The 18,674-nt window shown below is 45.3% G+C and overlaps 1 protein-coding gene across 6 annotated transcripts in view; it reads left to right on the top strand.

The window, feature by feature from the left end:
* Positions 1-18,674, top strand: part of TMEM241 (transmembrane protein 241) — a 140,095-nt gene that overhangs the window by 58,341 nt on the left and 63,080 nt on the right. For 5 of the 6 annotated variants that reach the window (XM_023207789.1, XM_023207790.1, XM_023207793.1 and 2 more), the window contains 5 exons: positions 3,607-3,658; positions 5,613-5,661; positions 6,852-6,897; positions 8,369-8,404; positions 11,731-11,765. In XM_023207789.1, coding sequence (XP_023063557.1) covers positions 3,607-3,658; positions 5,613-5,661; positions 6,852-6,897; positions 8,369-8,404; positions 11,731-11,765 — 218 coding nt within the window. The remainder of the gene's footprint in view (positions 1-3,606; positions 3,659-5,612; positions 5,662-6,851; positions 6,898-8,368; positions 8,405-11,730; positions 11,766-18,674) is intronic. The other variant, XM_023207791.1, reaches the window with a different exon arrangement.

Consider the following 18,674-nt stretch of genomic DNA (forward strand, 5'->3'; position numbering starts at 1 on the left):
TGATGCCCAAAACTTTACTAACAGTTGTGTGATACTGATGGAGAATGAAAATGAAAAACATGGAAATGACTTAAAAATTTTAAAGTAATGTTTGCAGTTTATTTGGTCTTTAATATTTTCCGTGGTGGAAAAAGCACCAGCCTGTAAGATCAGAACTGCAGTCCTGGACCACAGCAGGGTGACTGTGGGCAGCTTTCCTCATCCTCTTTGCCTCAGTTTCCTCTGCTAGAGCGTAAACTCGGCTGTCCTCTCATTCAGACCCCGGTGCCTGCAGCATTTGAATTCTAACCTGGGTGCCTTGCATCTGACTGCTTCCCGCTTCCTCTGCAGGCCAAGCAGCTCAGTCCTGGAGACAGAAAACCAACAAAGGTGCTTTGATAGATGGATTTAGGATTTCTGCTGCAGATATTTCTGGGCTTTCATCCAATCCCCCACCCTCCTTTTATTTCTTTATTACAGGTTCCACCTTGAAAGAACAAGACAAAACCAAACTTCAGGACTGTCCTCCTGTTTAAAAGGAGATTAGCAGGTGTCAAAGAGAGGCAGTAAAGCTCATGATACCTGATGTAATCAGGTACTGCTCGAGGCCAGGTGTGGTGGGCAGGCAGGCAGGTGTCTCACCGTTGGGCATCCCCCGTCTTCCACAACCCCAAGAGGTTGTCTGTTTTGGGGGGATCTCTGTTGCTCATTCCCCATGGATGGGGAAGCATCCTGTATTCTATAAAGCCTTTCACTCTAGAGAGTCACCAAACCCATCAGTATTCTCCTTTCCTCCCACCACAAAACCTGTCTATCCCTGGGCAGGCCCAAGAAGCTCCCCTGACAGTCTCTCCTCCACTTATCCCACTGTTTGCCTTGGATTCTTCTCTAGGTCATTTGTGTGTTGGGGTGCCTTGAAAGTCAGCAAGGCTATAGGAGTAGGGCGGGCTGGGGTAGAGAAGTGTCCTGTGCCTCGGCTGCTCCATGTTGTCCTGACCTTCCCAAGGCTGTGAGGCGCCAGCTCCGAGGGCCCCTCTGCCAGTCCTCCTGCCTCTGGCCCAGCCGGTCAGTGCTGGTCCGTTGGGTACAGTGGCAACTACACATGGTTATAGCAGTGAGCACCATCAGAATTGATCAGCACCACTGTTTTCAGTGTACTAAGATTACACACGCCAAGTTGTTGTGTGTTACATATATATGTTTATGTGTACATATAAAAACGTGTAGTCTCTATATAGAATACAGAATCTATGTTGGTAGGAGATGGCATGTGGCAAAGTTCCCTGAAAGTGAAAACATTGTATTCAGCGCTTTTGTTCACGCCTTTGATCCTTGGCTGTTTGCTGCCTGATGGAATAGTCAGTAGTTAAGGGGCACTATATATATGTTGCCTCTATAAAATGGAAGGAGGAGAGAGACTAAATTATAATTTGGGTTTTATGCTTTCTGGCGCCTTCTTTTAGGAGGAGAGAGTGGGGAAAGCTAGAGGCAAGAGCTTTCGGCATATGAAACTCAGAAGGAATAGGCCGTAAACCAGGGATTGCTGAACCAGCTCCAAACTGACTTTCTAATGAGTGAGGATAGCTTCCTGAAAATATCTGTGTTTGGCAGTGTTACTTTTTGTGCAAGAATTTTAAAAAATTGCTTTACTGTGCAAATTTCTAAAGACATATCAAAGTAAACAGAATACTGTAATGAATGAAGTCCTGTGTACCCAGTTCCCAGCTTCAGCCATTTTCAGCTTCTGGCCCCACCCACTGCCTTGCTCAGTATTTATTCCAGGCACTCTAGCATTTCATCTGTAAATATTTTAGTATGTATAAGAAATTTTTCTAATAAAACATTTTATGGGGGCAAGTTTAAACCTACAGAAAAGTTGCAAGAATATTACAAGGAGCTCCCATGTATTCTTCACTTAGATTCACCCATTGGTAACATTTTTTGCATTTGCTTTCTTGCTATCTCAATGTATATATGTATACACATGCATAAACATACATAAATATCACATGCATATATGGTAATGTAGATATTATTCTTGCTCTTATTTTTTCTGAATCATTTGAGAGTAAGTTGTAGAGGTCATGACTCCACGCCTGAATACTTCAAGCTGTGTCTCCTAAAAGCAGCAATCCCTTAGATAACTAAAGTGCAGTCATTGAATTTAGAAAATAACATCTGATATGATACTATTATTTAATATGGAGTCGATGTTCAAATGTTGCCACTTATCTGGCCACAATATTATCATTATTATTATTATTATTCTTTTCTTTTCTTTTTTGAGATGGAGTCTTGCTCTGTCACCCAGGCCAGAGTGCAGTGGCACATCTCACTGAAACCGCCACCTCCCAGGTTCAAGTGATTCTCCTGCCTCAGCCTCCTGAGTAGCTGGGACTACAGGCATGTGCCACCACACCTGGCTAATTTTTGTGTTTTTAGTAGAAAAGGGGTTTTACCATATTGGCCAGGCTGGGCTCAAACTCCTGAACTCAAGTGATCTGCCCACCTTGGCCTCCTGAAGTGCTGGGATTACAGGCGTGAGCCACCACACCTGGCACAATATTATGTTTTATAACATTTTTTTTCCCCTAAAGATGTCATGTTTAAGCCGGGCGTATTGGCTCAGGCCTGTAATCCCAGCACTTTGGGAGGCCGAGTCAGACGGATCACCTGAGGTCGGGAGTTCGAGACTAGCCTGACCAACATGGAGAAACCCTGACTCTAAAAATACAAAATTAGCCTGGTGAGGTGGTGCATGCCTATAATCACAGTTACTCGGGAGGCTGAGGCAGGAGAATCGCTTGAACCCGGGAGGTGGAGGTTGCAGTGAGCCGAGATTGTGCCATTGCACTTCAGCCTGGCAACAAGAATGAAACTCCATCTCAAAAAAAGGAAAAAAAAGATGTCATGTCTCTTTTGTACCCTTTAATCTGAAACAGTTCCTCAGCTTTTTATTGTCTTTCATTGCCTTCACATTTTTGAATAGGGGAGGCCTGTTGTTTTGTGAACTGTCCCTAAATTTGGGTTTGTCTCAGTGTTTCCTTGTGGTTCCATCCGCGCTCTGCATGTTTGGCAGGAATACCACGTGAGTGATGTGGTGTCCTTCCGAGCTTTATTTCAAGAGGCACACAATGTGGATCTGCCTCGTTATTGGTGGTATTAAGTTTGATCATTTGGTTGTGGGAGTGCACAAAGGATTTTAATGCGATTTCTGTAGTGTTTTTGTTTTTGAAACGGGCATATTTGTGGTTTGATTCCCCAGTTTTTCACTTGTATATTTTTGGGATCTGCAGTTGAAAAAACACTTGTTTCATTAGATGTGTCACAGGCACACTCTTTTCCTCGAGTGAGCCAGCTGTGGTTTTGCAAATGTCCTGTAAATGCCTGACTCTGGGAAACAGCTAGCTGAGGTCCAGAGAAGGAAAGGTCTGTTCATGAGTAGAGCACATAATTGAAAACTACACAGGTAGTCAGATTCACAGAGGAAGGACAGAGGAACCAAGTTGGTCTCGCAGGATCTGTGCCTCATCCAAACTCCAGAGGATGCATTTTCACCTCCACACTCTTGGGGAAAGCTTTGATGTTGAAAGGTGAAGCTGCGGTGTTTTATCTCCCTCTCCGCAGTGCCCTCTTCCTCCTGGCCGCAGCAGGATGCCTTCCCTTCAATGACTCCCAGGTAAGTCCAGGTGAACTCATTTGCCTTCAAAGTGTCTTTTATTCTCTGAAGCCTGGGTGTATGACCAGAATTTCCTAGTCCTTCCTTTTAGAAGCAGGATAACTTGGCCTATGCAGAAGCATTCCAAAGCTTGCAGGCTGGGTAGCTTTGGGCCTGGGCGATACCATTTCCCCAGGCTTTTGCCTTCTCCCCAAGGCTGCTGGCATCACGGCCTGCAGAGCTCTGGTCCCTGGGCACTGTGGTGCCTGCCATCTGTCCTCAGTACATGCCTGGTGAACCTGCAAGCCAACGCCCAAGTTGCCCCAGCCTCAGGCATGGAGGCACAGTTGATTTCCTCTCCTCCCAAGGGCCTCATCTCCTACAAAGTGATTTTTTGTTTTTGTTTTTATTTTGTTTTTGTTTTTGTTTTTGTTTTGTTTTGAGACAGAGTCTCACCGTGTTGCCTAGACTGGAGTGGAGTAGCACGATCTCGGCTCACTGCAACCTCCACCTCCCGGGTTCAAGCAATTCTCCTGCCTCAGCCTCCTGAGTAGCTGGGACTACAAGCGCCCACCACCACGCCCAGCTAATTTTTTGTATTTTTAGTACAGATGAGGTTTCTCCATGTTGGCCAGGCTGGTCTCAAACTCCTGACCTCAAGTGATTCACCCACCTCAGCCTCCCCAGGTGCTGGTATTACAGGCATGAACCACTGTGCCTGACCTGCAAAATGATTTTTATTTTATCAACCTGTGCTAAAGTTGAGTTTTCTTTATGAGGTGCTGAGGACCCACCCCCGCCCCCAGTAGTCCTCTCGTTTCTGGGTTTCCTTTCTTTCTTTTTTTCTCCCTCCTTTTCTCCTTCAGGATTATTAGGTCCCCACCAAGTGTCAGGCACTGAGCCAGGCTCTGGGGACACACAGAGGAAAATTAACCTTTGCTCAGGCAGAAGTCAAGCCTATTTGGAGCAAAGCGGAGGGAAACAGTCAAGTAAACAGATCATTATCACACAGGGAGGCCAGGGCTCTGTCCCTGAGATACAGGAGGCTCTGAAGCACCTAAGACAACGTGGGATCTCAGGAAGTAGCAGTAGCCACAATTACAGGGAGCCTGCTGTGTGCCAGGCTCTGTGCCAATGCTTTCCGTGCCTTACGTTATTTAAAATCTCCCAACATTTCTGTAAAGGTGGGAGCATTATTATCTCCATTTCATAGCACAGAGTAAGGAGGCCCAAAAGGTCAGCAGCTAACAAATAAGTGGGGATTTTAGAATTTATCCCAGATCTCTCTGATGGTAGAGCCAGACTCTGCTTACAGGACCTAAATCTGGAAGAATGAGGAGGAGTTAGCCAGGAGAAGAAAGCAGGCGAGGGCAGTCGTGGAGTGTCATGAGTATCCTGTGATCCAGCATCATTGAGCACCTGTTGTGTGTCTACCCCTGTTCTAACACCTGCCCTCCTGGAATGTACATCTATGAGAGGGGAGGGCAGGGGGAGACAGAAACACATAAACAAATAAGGAAGAAATAAATAGGATGTGTCCTATGATACTACATCCTGTGGAGAATAATAAGGGAAGAAGTAGAGGGTCCCCTTGGTTGAGTTGTAGGGGGAAGCAGTCATGCTTGGGAAAATGCAAGTTATCCTTATTCAGGGACAGCAGGAGGCTGTACATACAACTGGAGGGGTTGATGGGGGCTTGTCACAGAGGTCTTGGGGTGCCATGAGTTTAGATTTGAACTTTGTGATGGCAGTGACGGGCATGGGGTGTTGGAGGCAGAGTCCTGTTAGGAAGATGTTGTAGGCACCTGGGTGAGGAATGAGAGGGAACCAAGGAACTGACGTAAGGTCCCAGGGGTCCTATTTTGGGACCCTTGCTTGGCACTGCGCATTGATGACAGGGTTTCTGATGGCCACACTGGATTCCATTTGCCTTGCTCTTACAGCCATTTTTTCTTTTTTTAATTCTGTGTTTCAGTTTGATCCAGATGGATATTTTTGGGCTGTAATTCACTTATTCTGTGTAGGTAAGTTTTAAAATAGTACTTACGTAAGGCTGGGCACAGTGGCTCATACTTGTAATCCCAGCACTTTGGGAGGCCAAGGCAAGCGGATCCCTTGGGCCCAGGAATCAGAGACCTGCCTGGGCAACCTCGAGAAACCCCGTCTCTACAAAAAATACAAAAATTAGCCAGGTATGGTGGCACATGCCTGTTGTCCCAGCTGCTCAGGAGGCTGAGGTGGGAGGATCACCTGAGGCCAGGAAGGTTAAGGCTGCAGGAGTCATGATCACACCACCACACTCCAGCATGGGCAAAAGAGTGAAACCCTGTCAAAAAAAAAAAAAAAGGAAAGAAAGAGAGAGAGGGAGGGAGAGAAAGAGGGAGGGAGGAAGGAGGGAAGGAGGGAGGGAGGCTTACTTGAATAATTGAGGTTTATTGTATACCCACTTTTTGGTGACCCTGGACAATAGGAACTTCAAATCCAAGGTGCGAAGGTTAAAATTAAATGGGCATTTTCTGGACTGGTTTTCTATTTTGAAGTTTTTCCTCAAATGTGTCCGTTTCCAATATACTTTCCTCTTTTTTCATGACAAATATGAACTAACTCACCATGGCTTGGGGTTTCACTTGCTCAAGTCAACTTTTGGAATGCTGATTGGTCTTCTCTAAAAACATTGGGAAGATATTCAGAAGTTCATGTCAAAAACTTTTTTTTTTCGGTAGTTTACCAAAAAAGTTGAAATTGGTCAAATAAAGGTTTTATTTGACCAATTTCTGATTTTATTACAAATCATATGTTCAGTGTCGCTTGTCTGTAGTCCTGGGGGAAAAGCAGTGCCCCGACTGTTAACACAGCTCAGAAATGTTCAGCAATCCAGGAGTGTTTCTTTTTTCATGTGCATCATGTCAAGGAAGTAAAACCTTCCTGTTAATTGTGTCCTTTATTGATCATGATGCTTTCCATGCCCAGTACTCTGGGGACCACTGGAAAGACTGACTGCGTTTTCATAGAGGATTATTGAATTTGCATCCTTGAAACCTTCCAAATGTTGATGGTCTTCTCCTGTCAGCTGGGGGTGACCCTCATAGGGAAAGGGACCAGCAGTCATACCTTTGGGGGCCTTTATCCATGTGGATTTTGTGTTTCCCTGGACATGCCAGCAGTTCCTTGAGCAGAATACCATCACCAGTGACATGTTTTATTTCATTTTCAGGGGCTTATAAAATTCTGCGGAAGTCCCAGAAACCCAGTGCATTAAGGTAAACTCTTAAACTCTTTTCTTTTTTTTCCCCTTGAGATGGAATTTCACTCTTGTTGGAGTGCAGTGGCATGATCTGGAGTGCAGTGGCACGATCTGGAGTGCAATGGCGCGGTCTTGGCTCACCTCACCCTCCGCCCCCTGGGTTCAAGCAATTCACTTGTCTCAGCCTCCCAAGTAGCTGGGATTACAGGTATGCGCCACCACGCTTCACTAATTTTGTATTTTTAGTAGAGAGGGGTTTCTCCATGTCGGTCAGGCTGGTCTCAAACTCTTGACCTCAGGTGATTCGCCTGCCTTGGCCTCCCAAAGTGCTGGGACAAGATAAACTCTTAATGTTTGGTGAGCTGTGGTTGGCCTAAAGGAAAGGGTTGAGACTTGTGGTATCATGAGATTCTTGCATTCAGCCAGAGACTCTGCAGGCCTGGACTGTGGTGAGGGCAGGGGACTTAGTCCTTGAAGCCGTCCCTCTTCTTGCTGTTTGGGCCACTCTAGGTTGTGTCCGCCAACACCTGGGACATGTCTGCCTTTAGCCGTGTGTGAAGAGGCATGGAAGTCTCAATCCCCTCCCTTCAGGGGATTCACATGTCACCTTTCAGATGACATGTGAATGAAGTGTATGTGGCCAGCTGCTTTGGGTGCCAATTGGCTGCATCGATCACAGAGGGACAGTACTTCTTCTTGTTTCCCGAGCTCCATCCTAATTTGACTTACTTTAGACCCAGAAGTCTCTCCACTTACTAGCTCATTCTTGGGCAAAATGAGGCCTTTGTTGCAGGCAGTCAATGGAGCAGCTTTGGTGAATGTAAATGAGAAAAGACAAGACTTCAGGCCTGGAGCTGTAAGGCCAGTTCCCCTAGACTGGCCAGCTGGCCTCTGGGTTTTGGGGCCTGCTGAAGGCCTAATGAGAAAAGGTTTGAAGGGAATGACTCCTGAGAGAAGGTCATCCACTCTAAGAATGTGGGGCTTCCACTCCCTGGAGCACCTTTTGTTCTTTTAACTTAAAGTGTTTTTGTAGCAAGAAGCCAGTAGAGTTGCCAGATAAAATACAGGATGCCTGGTTGCATTTGAATTTCAGATAAGCCTCGAATAATTTTTGTAATATTCGGAACAGATAGTACTTACACTAAAACATTACCCTTTATCAGAAATTCAAATGTATTTGATTGCCCTGTATTTTTATCTGTTAAATATGGTAGCCACAGAAGCCATTCTAGTGGCCTGAGATAGGTGACACTCCTTTGAAAGTGACAAATGTATACGTGGGAAACAGTTGCCCACAGGTGAAAATGTGTGTGATTTAAAATGAACTAGTAACTGATTTTGAATATTAAATACTTTTCCCTCTATTTATGGGTAATTTATAAAAGTAGTAACTACAATAGAATTTATTAATAGAAGATAATGATTATTTTATGTATTTAAAATAGTTCTGCTATTTCATGTATCTTTTTTTCTCTCTCATTCATTAGTGACATTGACCAGCAATACTTAAACTATATATTCAGGTAAAATATAATTTACGTTTTTAAAGAACAGTTCATATCCTTTTAGGGCTAATGGATTTTTATTTTCCAATAATATTTTGATTGAAGAGTTCTGAGCCAGTGTGCCTGCCAGGAAGGTACGTTACAGAATTTGTGAGATGACCAGAGTTGAGGAGACCAAATAGTAGTCTCGCCCTTAGATGGGGCAAGAGGGGCCTCTCTCAGGCCCTAAACTTCAGAGGGCCACATCCTTCCTCTGGGGCATGGCATCTGTGAGGCTAAGGACATTTCTCTCATCCCAGAGCCCACCCCCTCACTTCTAGATTGTGTCCTGAATCCCCACCCGTGTCCCTGAGCTCGATTCCAGGGCTCCTTGGGTCCATCTTCCCAACTCATTCTCAGGCCCAAGAGGTGGCCAAAGAGAGGCTCTCAACGGGCAGGAGTGGAGGTGGAGGTGGCCTTGCAGGCTCAGGTGTCCACACACATGTGTGAGGCCCTTGGGCTGCAGGATGAAGCCTGGGGTGGAAAGAAAAGGGAGGCATTGGCAGCCGGGAGTCAGAGGCTGCCCTGGGCTGCTCCATTCTGACATGCAGCACCAGGGAGCCCAAGAATTCTACATTTTAAACTAGACTTTCAGGTTATTTTGAAGGTGTATTTGTTAAGGTAGGATGAAGTCTGAGGCTTGATTTATAACTTTTAAATACGGTATGTGGACTTCTGTTTGTATCCTTGTCCCAAGCCAAGCAGAGAATGAGCCTGCTTTACTAGAACAGTATGATATACCCTTTTTATAGTAGTCTAATTTCTTCATTATAATGTGCATGTAATTTGTCATCTGAGAACTCTAAGGGGTTTCTGTGTTGGGAGGCTGAGGCAGGAGGATCACTTGAGCCCCAGGGTTCAAGGTTACAGTGAGTGATGATTGCGCCACTGCACTCCAGCCTGGCCAACGGAGAGATCCTGTCTCAAAAAAAAAAGTATACGGGGCTTCAAGTTACATTTTCCTTCAAACATAGTCCCACCGCAGTACACCTAGAGGTGATTAATTGCAGTCCAGAAAACGTATTCAGAAAACGTATTGAGTACCTGCCGCATGATGTCTGGCACTGCTAGGGATCCAAGGATGAATAAAATATGGTTCTTGCCCCCAGGGAGGTCGCAGTGTAGGATGCCACACAGGGGAAAGGATGAAAAGAGAATGAAGAGGAGTGCTCCTTTGATGTGAGCCTCATTCATCCTTGGCACCCTCCCATCGCCCTCTCTGGAAACCCCTCCCATCCCCTAGCACCCCTCTGTCGTGCATTCGCGCTGCCAAAGCCCACTGTGGGGGGCCCAATCCCCCACCCTCTGCAACCTCTTCTATCAAAACTCATGCCCTCCAGACCGATTGAGTTAGAGGTTAGGAATAAAACATGTGATCTAAGTGTTGGAGGGATTTTTTTTTTCAAGTACTGAATGGCCTGCTTTGGTAGGAGTTAGGAGTGGCTTAACACTATATTTGCAAAATTCAAACAAAGATTAAAGGACCAACTCCTTCACTTAATTATTTCTTAATTTACCCCTAATACTTTATTTGAGGTTACCCTTTGGGGTGATTCTGATGATGGGATTTGGGGTACGTGACCAGCTCTGGGAGATGCTTTGGGATGGTAAGAGGCCCCTCATATCCTGCTATAAGAGTGATCACTTCTGCTCCTGAAGTTATAACCAAAAAGGGATTCAGGGAGATAAAATGATGGAGTATGAACAGGGTACATGTTTTCCAAAGAAAGGTGAGATGGAAGCAAAGACTTAGCCCATGCAAAGGGCTAATCATTGCAAAGTCTCCAGTCTCGTTTACAGCTACATGCAGCCCTGTCTTACACACCTACAACTTCTCAATGACCAGATGTGTGGCTCTTCCCATTGGCTTTCTCCCAGACCTCCTGTCTAGCCTCTGTCCACAGTGCTGCTGCCCTGGGGCCATCAGAGAACCTGAGCTTTAAAGGAAGAGCAAAGGAAGAACACGAGAAACACAGAAATGGTTCTGGGAGAGAGCCCCAGAGCAGGCAGGGCTCCCAGTGGTTTCTTTGCTCACAGCCATCTTCCTCCACACTGCCTAGGATGTCACCACCGACTAGGGATTCCTTGTAGTAGTTCCCAATCCTGGTGCACTTTAGAGCCACTGAGAGGCCATAACAAAATAAAACAACCGATGCCTGCACCTCAGAGATTCCGATTTAAGCCAGGACACTGGGCTATTCTGATACGCAGCCAGGGTTTAGAACCAGAGTAGGCCATCCAGCACTTTAAAAAATTCTCTCCCGCATTGAACAATGAGAACACTTGGACACAGGAAGGGGAACATCACACACCGAGGCCTGTTGTGGGGTGGGGGGAGGGGGGAGGGATAGCATTAGGAGAGATACCTAATGTAAATGACGAGTTCATGGGTGCAGCACACCAACGTGGCACACGTATACCTATGTAACAAACCTGCAGGTTGTGCACATGTACTCTAAAACTTAAAGTATAATAAACAGTAAATAAATTTTAAAAATAAAATAAAATAAAAATAAAAAATTCCCTCCCATACTTAGAAAACGTGTTTTATTCCTAACCTGTAATTTGATTGGCTGCCTGGATGGCATGAGGTTTGATAGAAGAGGTTGCAGAGGGTGGGGGATTGGGCCCCCACAGTGGGGTTTGGCAGCGTGAAGGCTCTGTGGAGGGGCACTGCGGGACGGGAGGGGTTTCCAGAGAGGATGATGGGAGGGTGCCAAGGATGAGCAGGGCTCACATCAAAGGAACACTCCTCTTCATTCTCTTTTCATCCTTTCCCCTCTGTGGCATCTATTGAAAATCAGTAAAGGTAGTTTTCAGCCACATGGTGGATGGGCTGGATCAATTGTGGGCTAGCCTCTTGGAAATGTAACTATCTTCTACACAGTTAATTTTGTGGCAAAAATATACGTAGCTCACACACAACAGCTAGCTTTTACATTGCAACCATTTTAATTCAGAGTTTGCTTTGCTTAGCTTGTAAATACTCTTGGTAGATGAGGTGAGTATGATCGTAACTAGGGTCAGCCAGGACCAAGAAAAGAGACACAGTGAACCCTCAGGTTGAGACATGGATTCATATTCTATCCCAAGCCTGTCGGTCCCAAGAGGCAATCTTCTTGCCAGAACATGAGACATTTCAAGACATTCTTACTCTCTCTGCGGAGCTGGATTTAGTCAAAATGAGTCAGTGCAGATAATTTGCTTTTAGGCAAATTTAACTATTTCCAAGTAAAATGGGTGGGAACAGCTGGGGTTTTTGGTGCGGGGGAAACTTCTTGAGTACTTTGCTGTCTCTTTTCCAGCGTGGTGCTCCTGGCATTTGCATCTCATCCCACAGGTAAATGCCCCCACCAAGTGTTGTTTTGTTTGTCTGTTTGACATTGCTCATTGGATCCAGTGAGCCTGTCTCTCAGAGACATTTCACAAGAGAATGTCATTGCCCCCCAGATGACTGCAAGGGCAGGAAGGTCCCACCTATTTGAAACTGCTCTTAACAAACCAATTTATCAACCAGGAATTTATTCTTACCCCTTCTTGTTGTCTGTGTTTTCATCCAGTATGATCTCAGTTATACAGACAGGTCTATTTCCTGCCGAGTAAACCAGTGCTTATTTTGCCCTCTTCTGGAATTCCTTTTCCAAGCATCCTGAATTGCTCTTCATTTCTAGTGTTAAAAAATTTGGTGAAAAAGTTCAAAAGTTCAAAAAACTCCCTGAATCCCTTTTCGATGATCACTTCAGGAGCAGAATTTATTGCTCTTATGGCAGAATATGAGGGGCCTCTTGCTATCCCATAATATTTCCCAAGGCCTGCTATGGTACCCCAAATCCCATCATCAGAATCATCCCAAAGGGTAACCTCAAATAAAATATTAGGGGGTAAATATAAGAAATAAGTGGGCCAGGCACGGTGGCTCACGCCTGTGTAATCCCAGCACTTTGGGAGGCCAAGGCGGGCTGATCATGAGGTCAGGAGATTGAGACCATCCTGGCTAACACGGTGAAACCCCGTCTCTACTAAAAATGCAAAAAATTAGCCGGACATGGTGGTGGGTGCCTGTAGTCCCAGCTACTTGGGAGGCTGAGGCAGGAGAATGGCATGAACCCGGGAGGCAGAGCTTGCAGTGAGCGGAGATCGTGCCACTGCACTCCAGCCTAGGCGACAGAGTGAGACTCAGTCTCAAAAAAAAAAAAAAAAAAAAATTTAGTGAAGGAGTTGGTTCTCTAATTCTTGTTTGAATTTTGCAAATGTATTATTGAGTTACCCTCTTTCTATCTGGCATCATTTTTAAAGTTTGTATCATATGTCACCATCCAATTCTCATAATTCCAGATGAAAGGAGTCAATTCTTTTTTTTTAAAAAACGCACACACACAAAACGAATGTTTACTGACCACTTGCTATGCATAAGGCATTACCTAGGCCCTCTAGTTCTCAGTTTTCACATCTAGAAAATGAGAAAGGTGAATTGGCTGCTTCCTAAGGTCCCTTCTAGGTCTCATCTTGTGCTTAAAGCAATAACAGCTTTCTGTTGGCGTTTTCAGCTGCTTCTTTCTGTTGGTGTTTTACCTGCTATCTGAGCGAGGACCCTCAGGGACTTGTTGATAGTGACTCAGGAATAATGCTTCTAGATTGTATGTGACATATCTGAATCCATGTCTCGTAAGGATAACTTGAATACATTTTCTTAATACATTACACTCCACTTGCCACATGAAGGCATAGTTCCTGTTGTCTACCTGCTCCTGTGAACGATGACTTCTCAAAACTCCAGGGTTTACTGTTGAGTCCCCTCTCTGCTGTCATCTGCTGAAAGTTTGTCTTTTGTGGAATAGTAAGTCCTGTGAAGCCATGCTGTTAACCCTAAATGGCTTCTGCTTACCCATACTGCTGGTTGTCTGCCTTTCAGTTGCGTCTCCTATCATTCCTTTATGCAGCCAGGTAGCTGCCACCCAGCAGACATTTAAGAGCCAACTACGTGTCCTGCCCCTTTGAAATGTGCTTTTGTCAAAGGCCTTTCGAAAGTTATGTTCACAGATTCTCCTTGGTTTACATCCTGAATTATTTCTAGTGGACTTGGGTGAATAATTCTTTTTTTTTTTTTTTTTTTTTCCCGAGACAGAGTCTTGCTCTGTTGCCCAGGCTGGAGTGCAGTGGTGTATCTCGGCTCACTGCAACCTCTGTCTCCTGGGTTCAAGGATTCTCCTGCCTTAGCCTCCTGAGTAGCTGGGATTATAGGCACCTGCCACCATGCCCGGCTAATTTTTGTATTTTTAGTAGAGACGGGGTTTTACTACATTGCCCAGTCCAGTCTGGAACTCCTGACCTCAAGTGTTCTGCCCACCTCCACCTCGCAAAGTGCAGGGATTATAGGCATGAGCCACTGTGCCCGGCTGGGTGAATAATTTTTACCTAAAGAAATCATGTTGCCCTTCAGCTAAGAGGTTGTGCTTGTTCATTTGTTACACTTACGATGGTCAGAGCTGGAAGGAATCTTAGTGATTATCCCAGGTACCACCAAATTGTGTTAATTACTTGTGCACCATCCTAATACAAATGAGGAGATTGAAACCCTGAGGAGTTAAGTGATTTGACTAAGATGATGCAGAGTAGGCGAGTAGTAGGTCTCCTGACCCTCTTTCTTTCTTCTTTTTTTGTTTTGAGACGGAGTCTCACTCTGTCACCAGGCTGGAGTGCAGTGGTGCAATCTCGGCTCAGTGCAACCTCCACCTCCCCGGTTCAAGTGATTCTCCTGCCTCAGCCTCCCGAGTAGCTGGAACTACAGGCACCCACCACCAAGCCCGGCTAATTTTTTGTATTTTTAGTAGATACGGGGTTTCACCATGTTGGCCAGGATGGTCTCTATCTCTTGACCTCGTGATCCACCCACCTCAGCCTCCCAAAGTGCTGGGATTATAGGCATGAGCCACCGCGCCTGGCCTCATGACCCTCTTTCTAAGTTTTTCTTTTTAAATGCTGCTCTTTCAGTGATCCTACACTTTATTATCATTATTATTATTATTATTATTATTATTATTATTATTATTATTATTATTATTATTATTTTGAGACAGTCTCACTCTGTTGCCCAGGCTGGAGTGCAGTGGTGCAATCTTGGCTCACTGCAACCTCCGCCTCCCAGGTTCAAGTGATTCTTCTGCCTCAGCCTCCCAAGTAGCTGAGATTATAGGCACCTGCCACCACGCCTGGCTAATTTTTGTATTTTTAGTAGAGACAGGGTTTCACCATACTGGCCAGGCTGGTCTTGAATGCCTGACCTCAGGTGATCTGCCTGCCTCAGCCTCCCAAAGTGCTGGGATTACAGGCATGAGCCACCACGCCCAGCCCCCTACACTTTATTATACAGTGTCCCACTCTAGTGAATGCTTCTGTACAACATTCCTGAATTTTGGTCTGGAGCTACGTTTGGTTTAGGGGATGTGTTTAGCCACCAGTTTCTGAACATGGTGACTGCTGGTAATAGCTTAGACATTTTGGCCAACAGTCTGACGTTTTACCTTGAGTTATTGCTAAACTTTTAGGTCAGTACAAAAATACCTTGGACACTTAATTACTCGTTGGGAATGCAAAGTGGTCAGAAGTATATGATTGTAGAATGTCCTGGGCAGAGGAGTCATTTAAAATAGGCTTTAGTTTCTTTTTGAGGTAATGAAAATGTTCTGGAATTAGATAGTGGTGATGGTTGCACAACTCTATGAATATACTAAAAACCACTGAAGTGTACACTTTAAAAGGGTGAATTTTATAGTATGCAAATTATATCTCAATAAGAAAATGTATTGGGGGAATAAAAGGACACCTTTCTCATTTGAAAACCTGTTTGGAGCTTAATTATGCCAGAAGGGATACTTGCGTGGATTGATTTTCCTTCAAGTTATATTTTCATAATTTTTGAAAAAGAATGGACACAGATGTTCACCTTCCCTTCCCTCTCCTGCAGGACGGGGGATGGGTCTGCAATGGGCAACCCAGGGCATTGTGGGGCCTGTTGGATTCATCAGAGAGAGTCCTGGGACACTGCTCTTGAAGGACTCTTCTCTGAAACTTGGATTTGTTACAGTTTCCTGCTAGCTGAGGTGGTGTCATTGCAGAGGCCAAGGACAGAAAGTCGGGCTTATAAGAAGGGTTTTGCTGGGCCGTGGCACTGCTGAAGTGGCTGTGGGCTCCCTTGCTGTAAAGGAGCAGGACTACTCTTATAGGGTGGCTCCAGTTCCTGCCAGTTCATTCATTAGCTTTCTGATGGGACCCATGGGTAGTCTAGCCCACTTCAAGGTAGAACAGCACTTTATTCTTTCTCACTTGCTTATTACACTTGCCATCTAGAACATCTGCCATGGGGCCTGAGTGTGTGTTGGGTGAGCTGTCTTCCTGGTTCCCTACTGCCCCAGTTAAGACACAGTCACAGTCAGTCTCCATAGGGACAGTCTACTTGGAAGGATCTGTTCATACTTTCTGACATCTTACAGCAGGGCTCAATTCTTTCTGGTTTCTTCTTACCCTTTCTTTTTTTTTTTTTTTTTGAGACAGAGTCTCGTGCTCTCTTGCCCAGGCTGTAGTACAGTGGCACGATCTCTGCTCACTGCAACCTCTGCCTCCTGGGTTCAAGTGATTCTCCTGCCTCAGCCTCCCGAGTAGCTAGGATTACCGGTGCCTGCCACCATGCCCAGCTAATTTTTGTATTTTTAGGAGAGACAGGGTTTCACCATGTTGGTCAGGCTGGTCTTGAACTCCTGATCTCAAGTGATCCACCCGCCTTGGCCTCCCAAAGTGCTAGGATTACAGGTGTGAGCCTCTGTACCTGGCCCCCTTCTTCTATTACTTGTATCTTAGTTATTTGGTAGTACTTTAAAAGCATTTTAAGATTGATATATAATTTACATATATGAAATATACATGTTAAATGTACAGCTCGATCAATTTTGGCAAATCTACATACCTGCATAACTTATCCCCCACCAAGATATAGAACATTTCTATCACTGCAGAAAGCTTCCTCCTGCCCCTTCCTAGTCACTCCCTCTCCACACCATGAAGGCCTCTATGGATCTGATGTCTGTTACCATAGATAAGTTCTGTCTATTTTCAAGCCCTTGTAAATGGAATCATCAGTACTTTTTGTGTCTGGCTCTTACATGCCGCACAGTGTTTAGAGATTCATTCATGTTGTTGTGTATATCATGACTTTGTTCCTTTTTGTTGCTGGTAGGGTTCCATTGTATGCATATACCACGTTTGTTTATCCATTTACCTGTGGATGCTCACCTGGGCTGTTCCCAGCTTGTGGCTGCTCTGAACATTCTCATACCAGCCTTTTTGTGGACTTACGTTCTCACGTCTCTTGGGTGAACATTTCGGAATAGGATTACTGGGTCTTAGAGTAGATGTATGTTTCACTTTCTAAGAAAGGATGGTTTCCAAAGTGTTTGTACCATTTTCCACTCCCACCCGGTAGTGTGTGGGAGTTCCAGTTGCTCCACATCCTCACCAGCATTTAACATTGTCAGCCCTGTTTTAACTCTTCTAGAGGGTGTGTGAGGGTTTCTGGATGGTGCTTTTGACTGAGCTTCCCTCCTCGCTCACGCCTGAGTGATTGGAAAGAGGAGCTCTCTTGCAGGTGCACCTTTGGAGTGTGCTGGCAGCAGTGGTGGGACTCAGGCAGACATTTCTTCATGCCCTCAGCATGGGCCCCCCCACAGAGTTTGCTCTGAGAATCTCAGAACGTTCCTTGAGAAGAGGACCACCTTTCCCCCTTGCACTCTCTTAAGTACTATAGTAGATAAGAGGAAATTTCCCCTCTTAAAGAGTTTACACTTCCTATTTGTGTGGGGCCCCTTAGCTGTGGTGGTCAAGAGAGCTGGAGAAAATTTCAGGGAATGAAAGGAGCAGGGAGACTCAGGAATCTGGCCCAGAAACTACCTTGTTACCTGGTGTGTCTGTGGCTCATGTGTGAGACAGAGCAAGCAGCACTAATTATTGCGTGGAACTGACCTCCTGTTTTCCTGCCAGTTTTGAGGGTAAGAACATGAGAGGAAATTTTCTTCATGCTCAAATATCAATTAGTCTTGAATGTGGTAATATTTTGTCATACTTTTTACCATGGCAATTTCATGCTTTGTAATCTTTAGAGAAATGGGCTTCACTTGCTCACTCAGAGTCAGCGGAATTTTAACTGCAGAACACAATAGTGAGGGCCTAACTCAGACTCCATTGCATAATGCCGCATATTGCTGTAGCAAAACATGTTTACTCTTTTTTTTTTTTTGAGATGGAGTCTTACTCTGTCACCCAGGCTGGAGTGCAATGGTGCAATCTCGGCCCACTACAAACTCTGCCTCCCGGATTCAAGCAGTTCAGCTCTGCTTCAGCCTCCCGAGCGGCTAGGATTACAGGCTCCTGCCACCACGCCTGGCTAATTTTTGTATTTTTAGTAGAGACGGGGTTTCACTATCTTGGCCAGGCTGGTCTTGAACTCCTGACCTCGTGATTCACCCGCCTCAGCCTCCCAAAGTGCTGGGATTACAGGTGTGAGCCACCGCACCCGGCCATGTTTACAACTCTGTAGCCACTTGATTTGTGCTTAAGCCATGTAGTTCAGCACTAGATGGTGCAGGAGTGTTGTTTTGAGGCCATTTTTTAGGCTCCTGGATCAAGTTTGCATGTGGCTGGGGCCAGCCGACCACCTGCTGCAACCTCTTCCGGGGGTATTTATAGCACAGTCACTAACATTTGCTGTTCCAGGGTTGCCGTGCACCCTCTCCGCTTAGGAGTACTACTTTAGCAAAAGAGAAGGCATCAAAGGGGAAAATTTGAGGTCAGCTTGAAATTGAGGACCACAGAGCCAGCTGGAAACTAGAACATTAGCTCTAGGGAAGGCAAGAGGTGATCAGGTCTTTCTGATACTCTTGGTTTGGTAGTGCTTGCTGTGTGCTGGGTGTGTTGTATGGTGCTGACACACAGCGGGTGCGGGGATGAGGAAAATAGCATCCCTACTCTCAAGGACTCACTAATTCTAGGAGGAGGGACAGGTGTGAAGTCAGCTAAGTGGTGTGTGAGAAACCAACGTGTGATGGTTTTAGCGATGGCTCAAAGGCAAGGGTTAGCTATTCTTATTTTGTCTCTCCCATTGTGGGGTCAGTTTTCAGGATTTGGGTGGGGGTTATGATTTCCCGAGGACTGGGTTTTGTTTGTTTTGTTTTTTCTTTCTTTTCCTCCCTCCCAGTCTTCC

Source organism: Piliocolobus tephrosceles, chromosome 18 (assembly GCF_002776525.5).
Source record: "Piliocolobus tephrosceles isolate RC106 chromosome 18, ASM277652v3, whole genome shotgun sequence".
Taxonomy (NCBI): Eukaryota; Metazoa; Chordata; class Mammalia; order Primates; family Cercopithecidae; genus Piliocolobus; species Piliocolobus tephrosceles.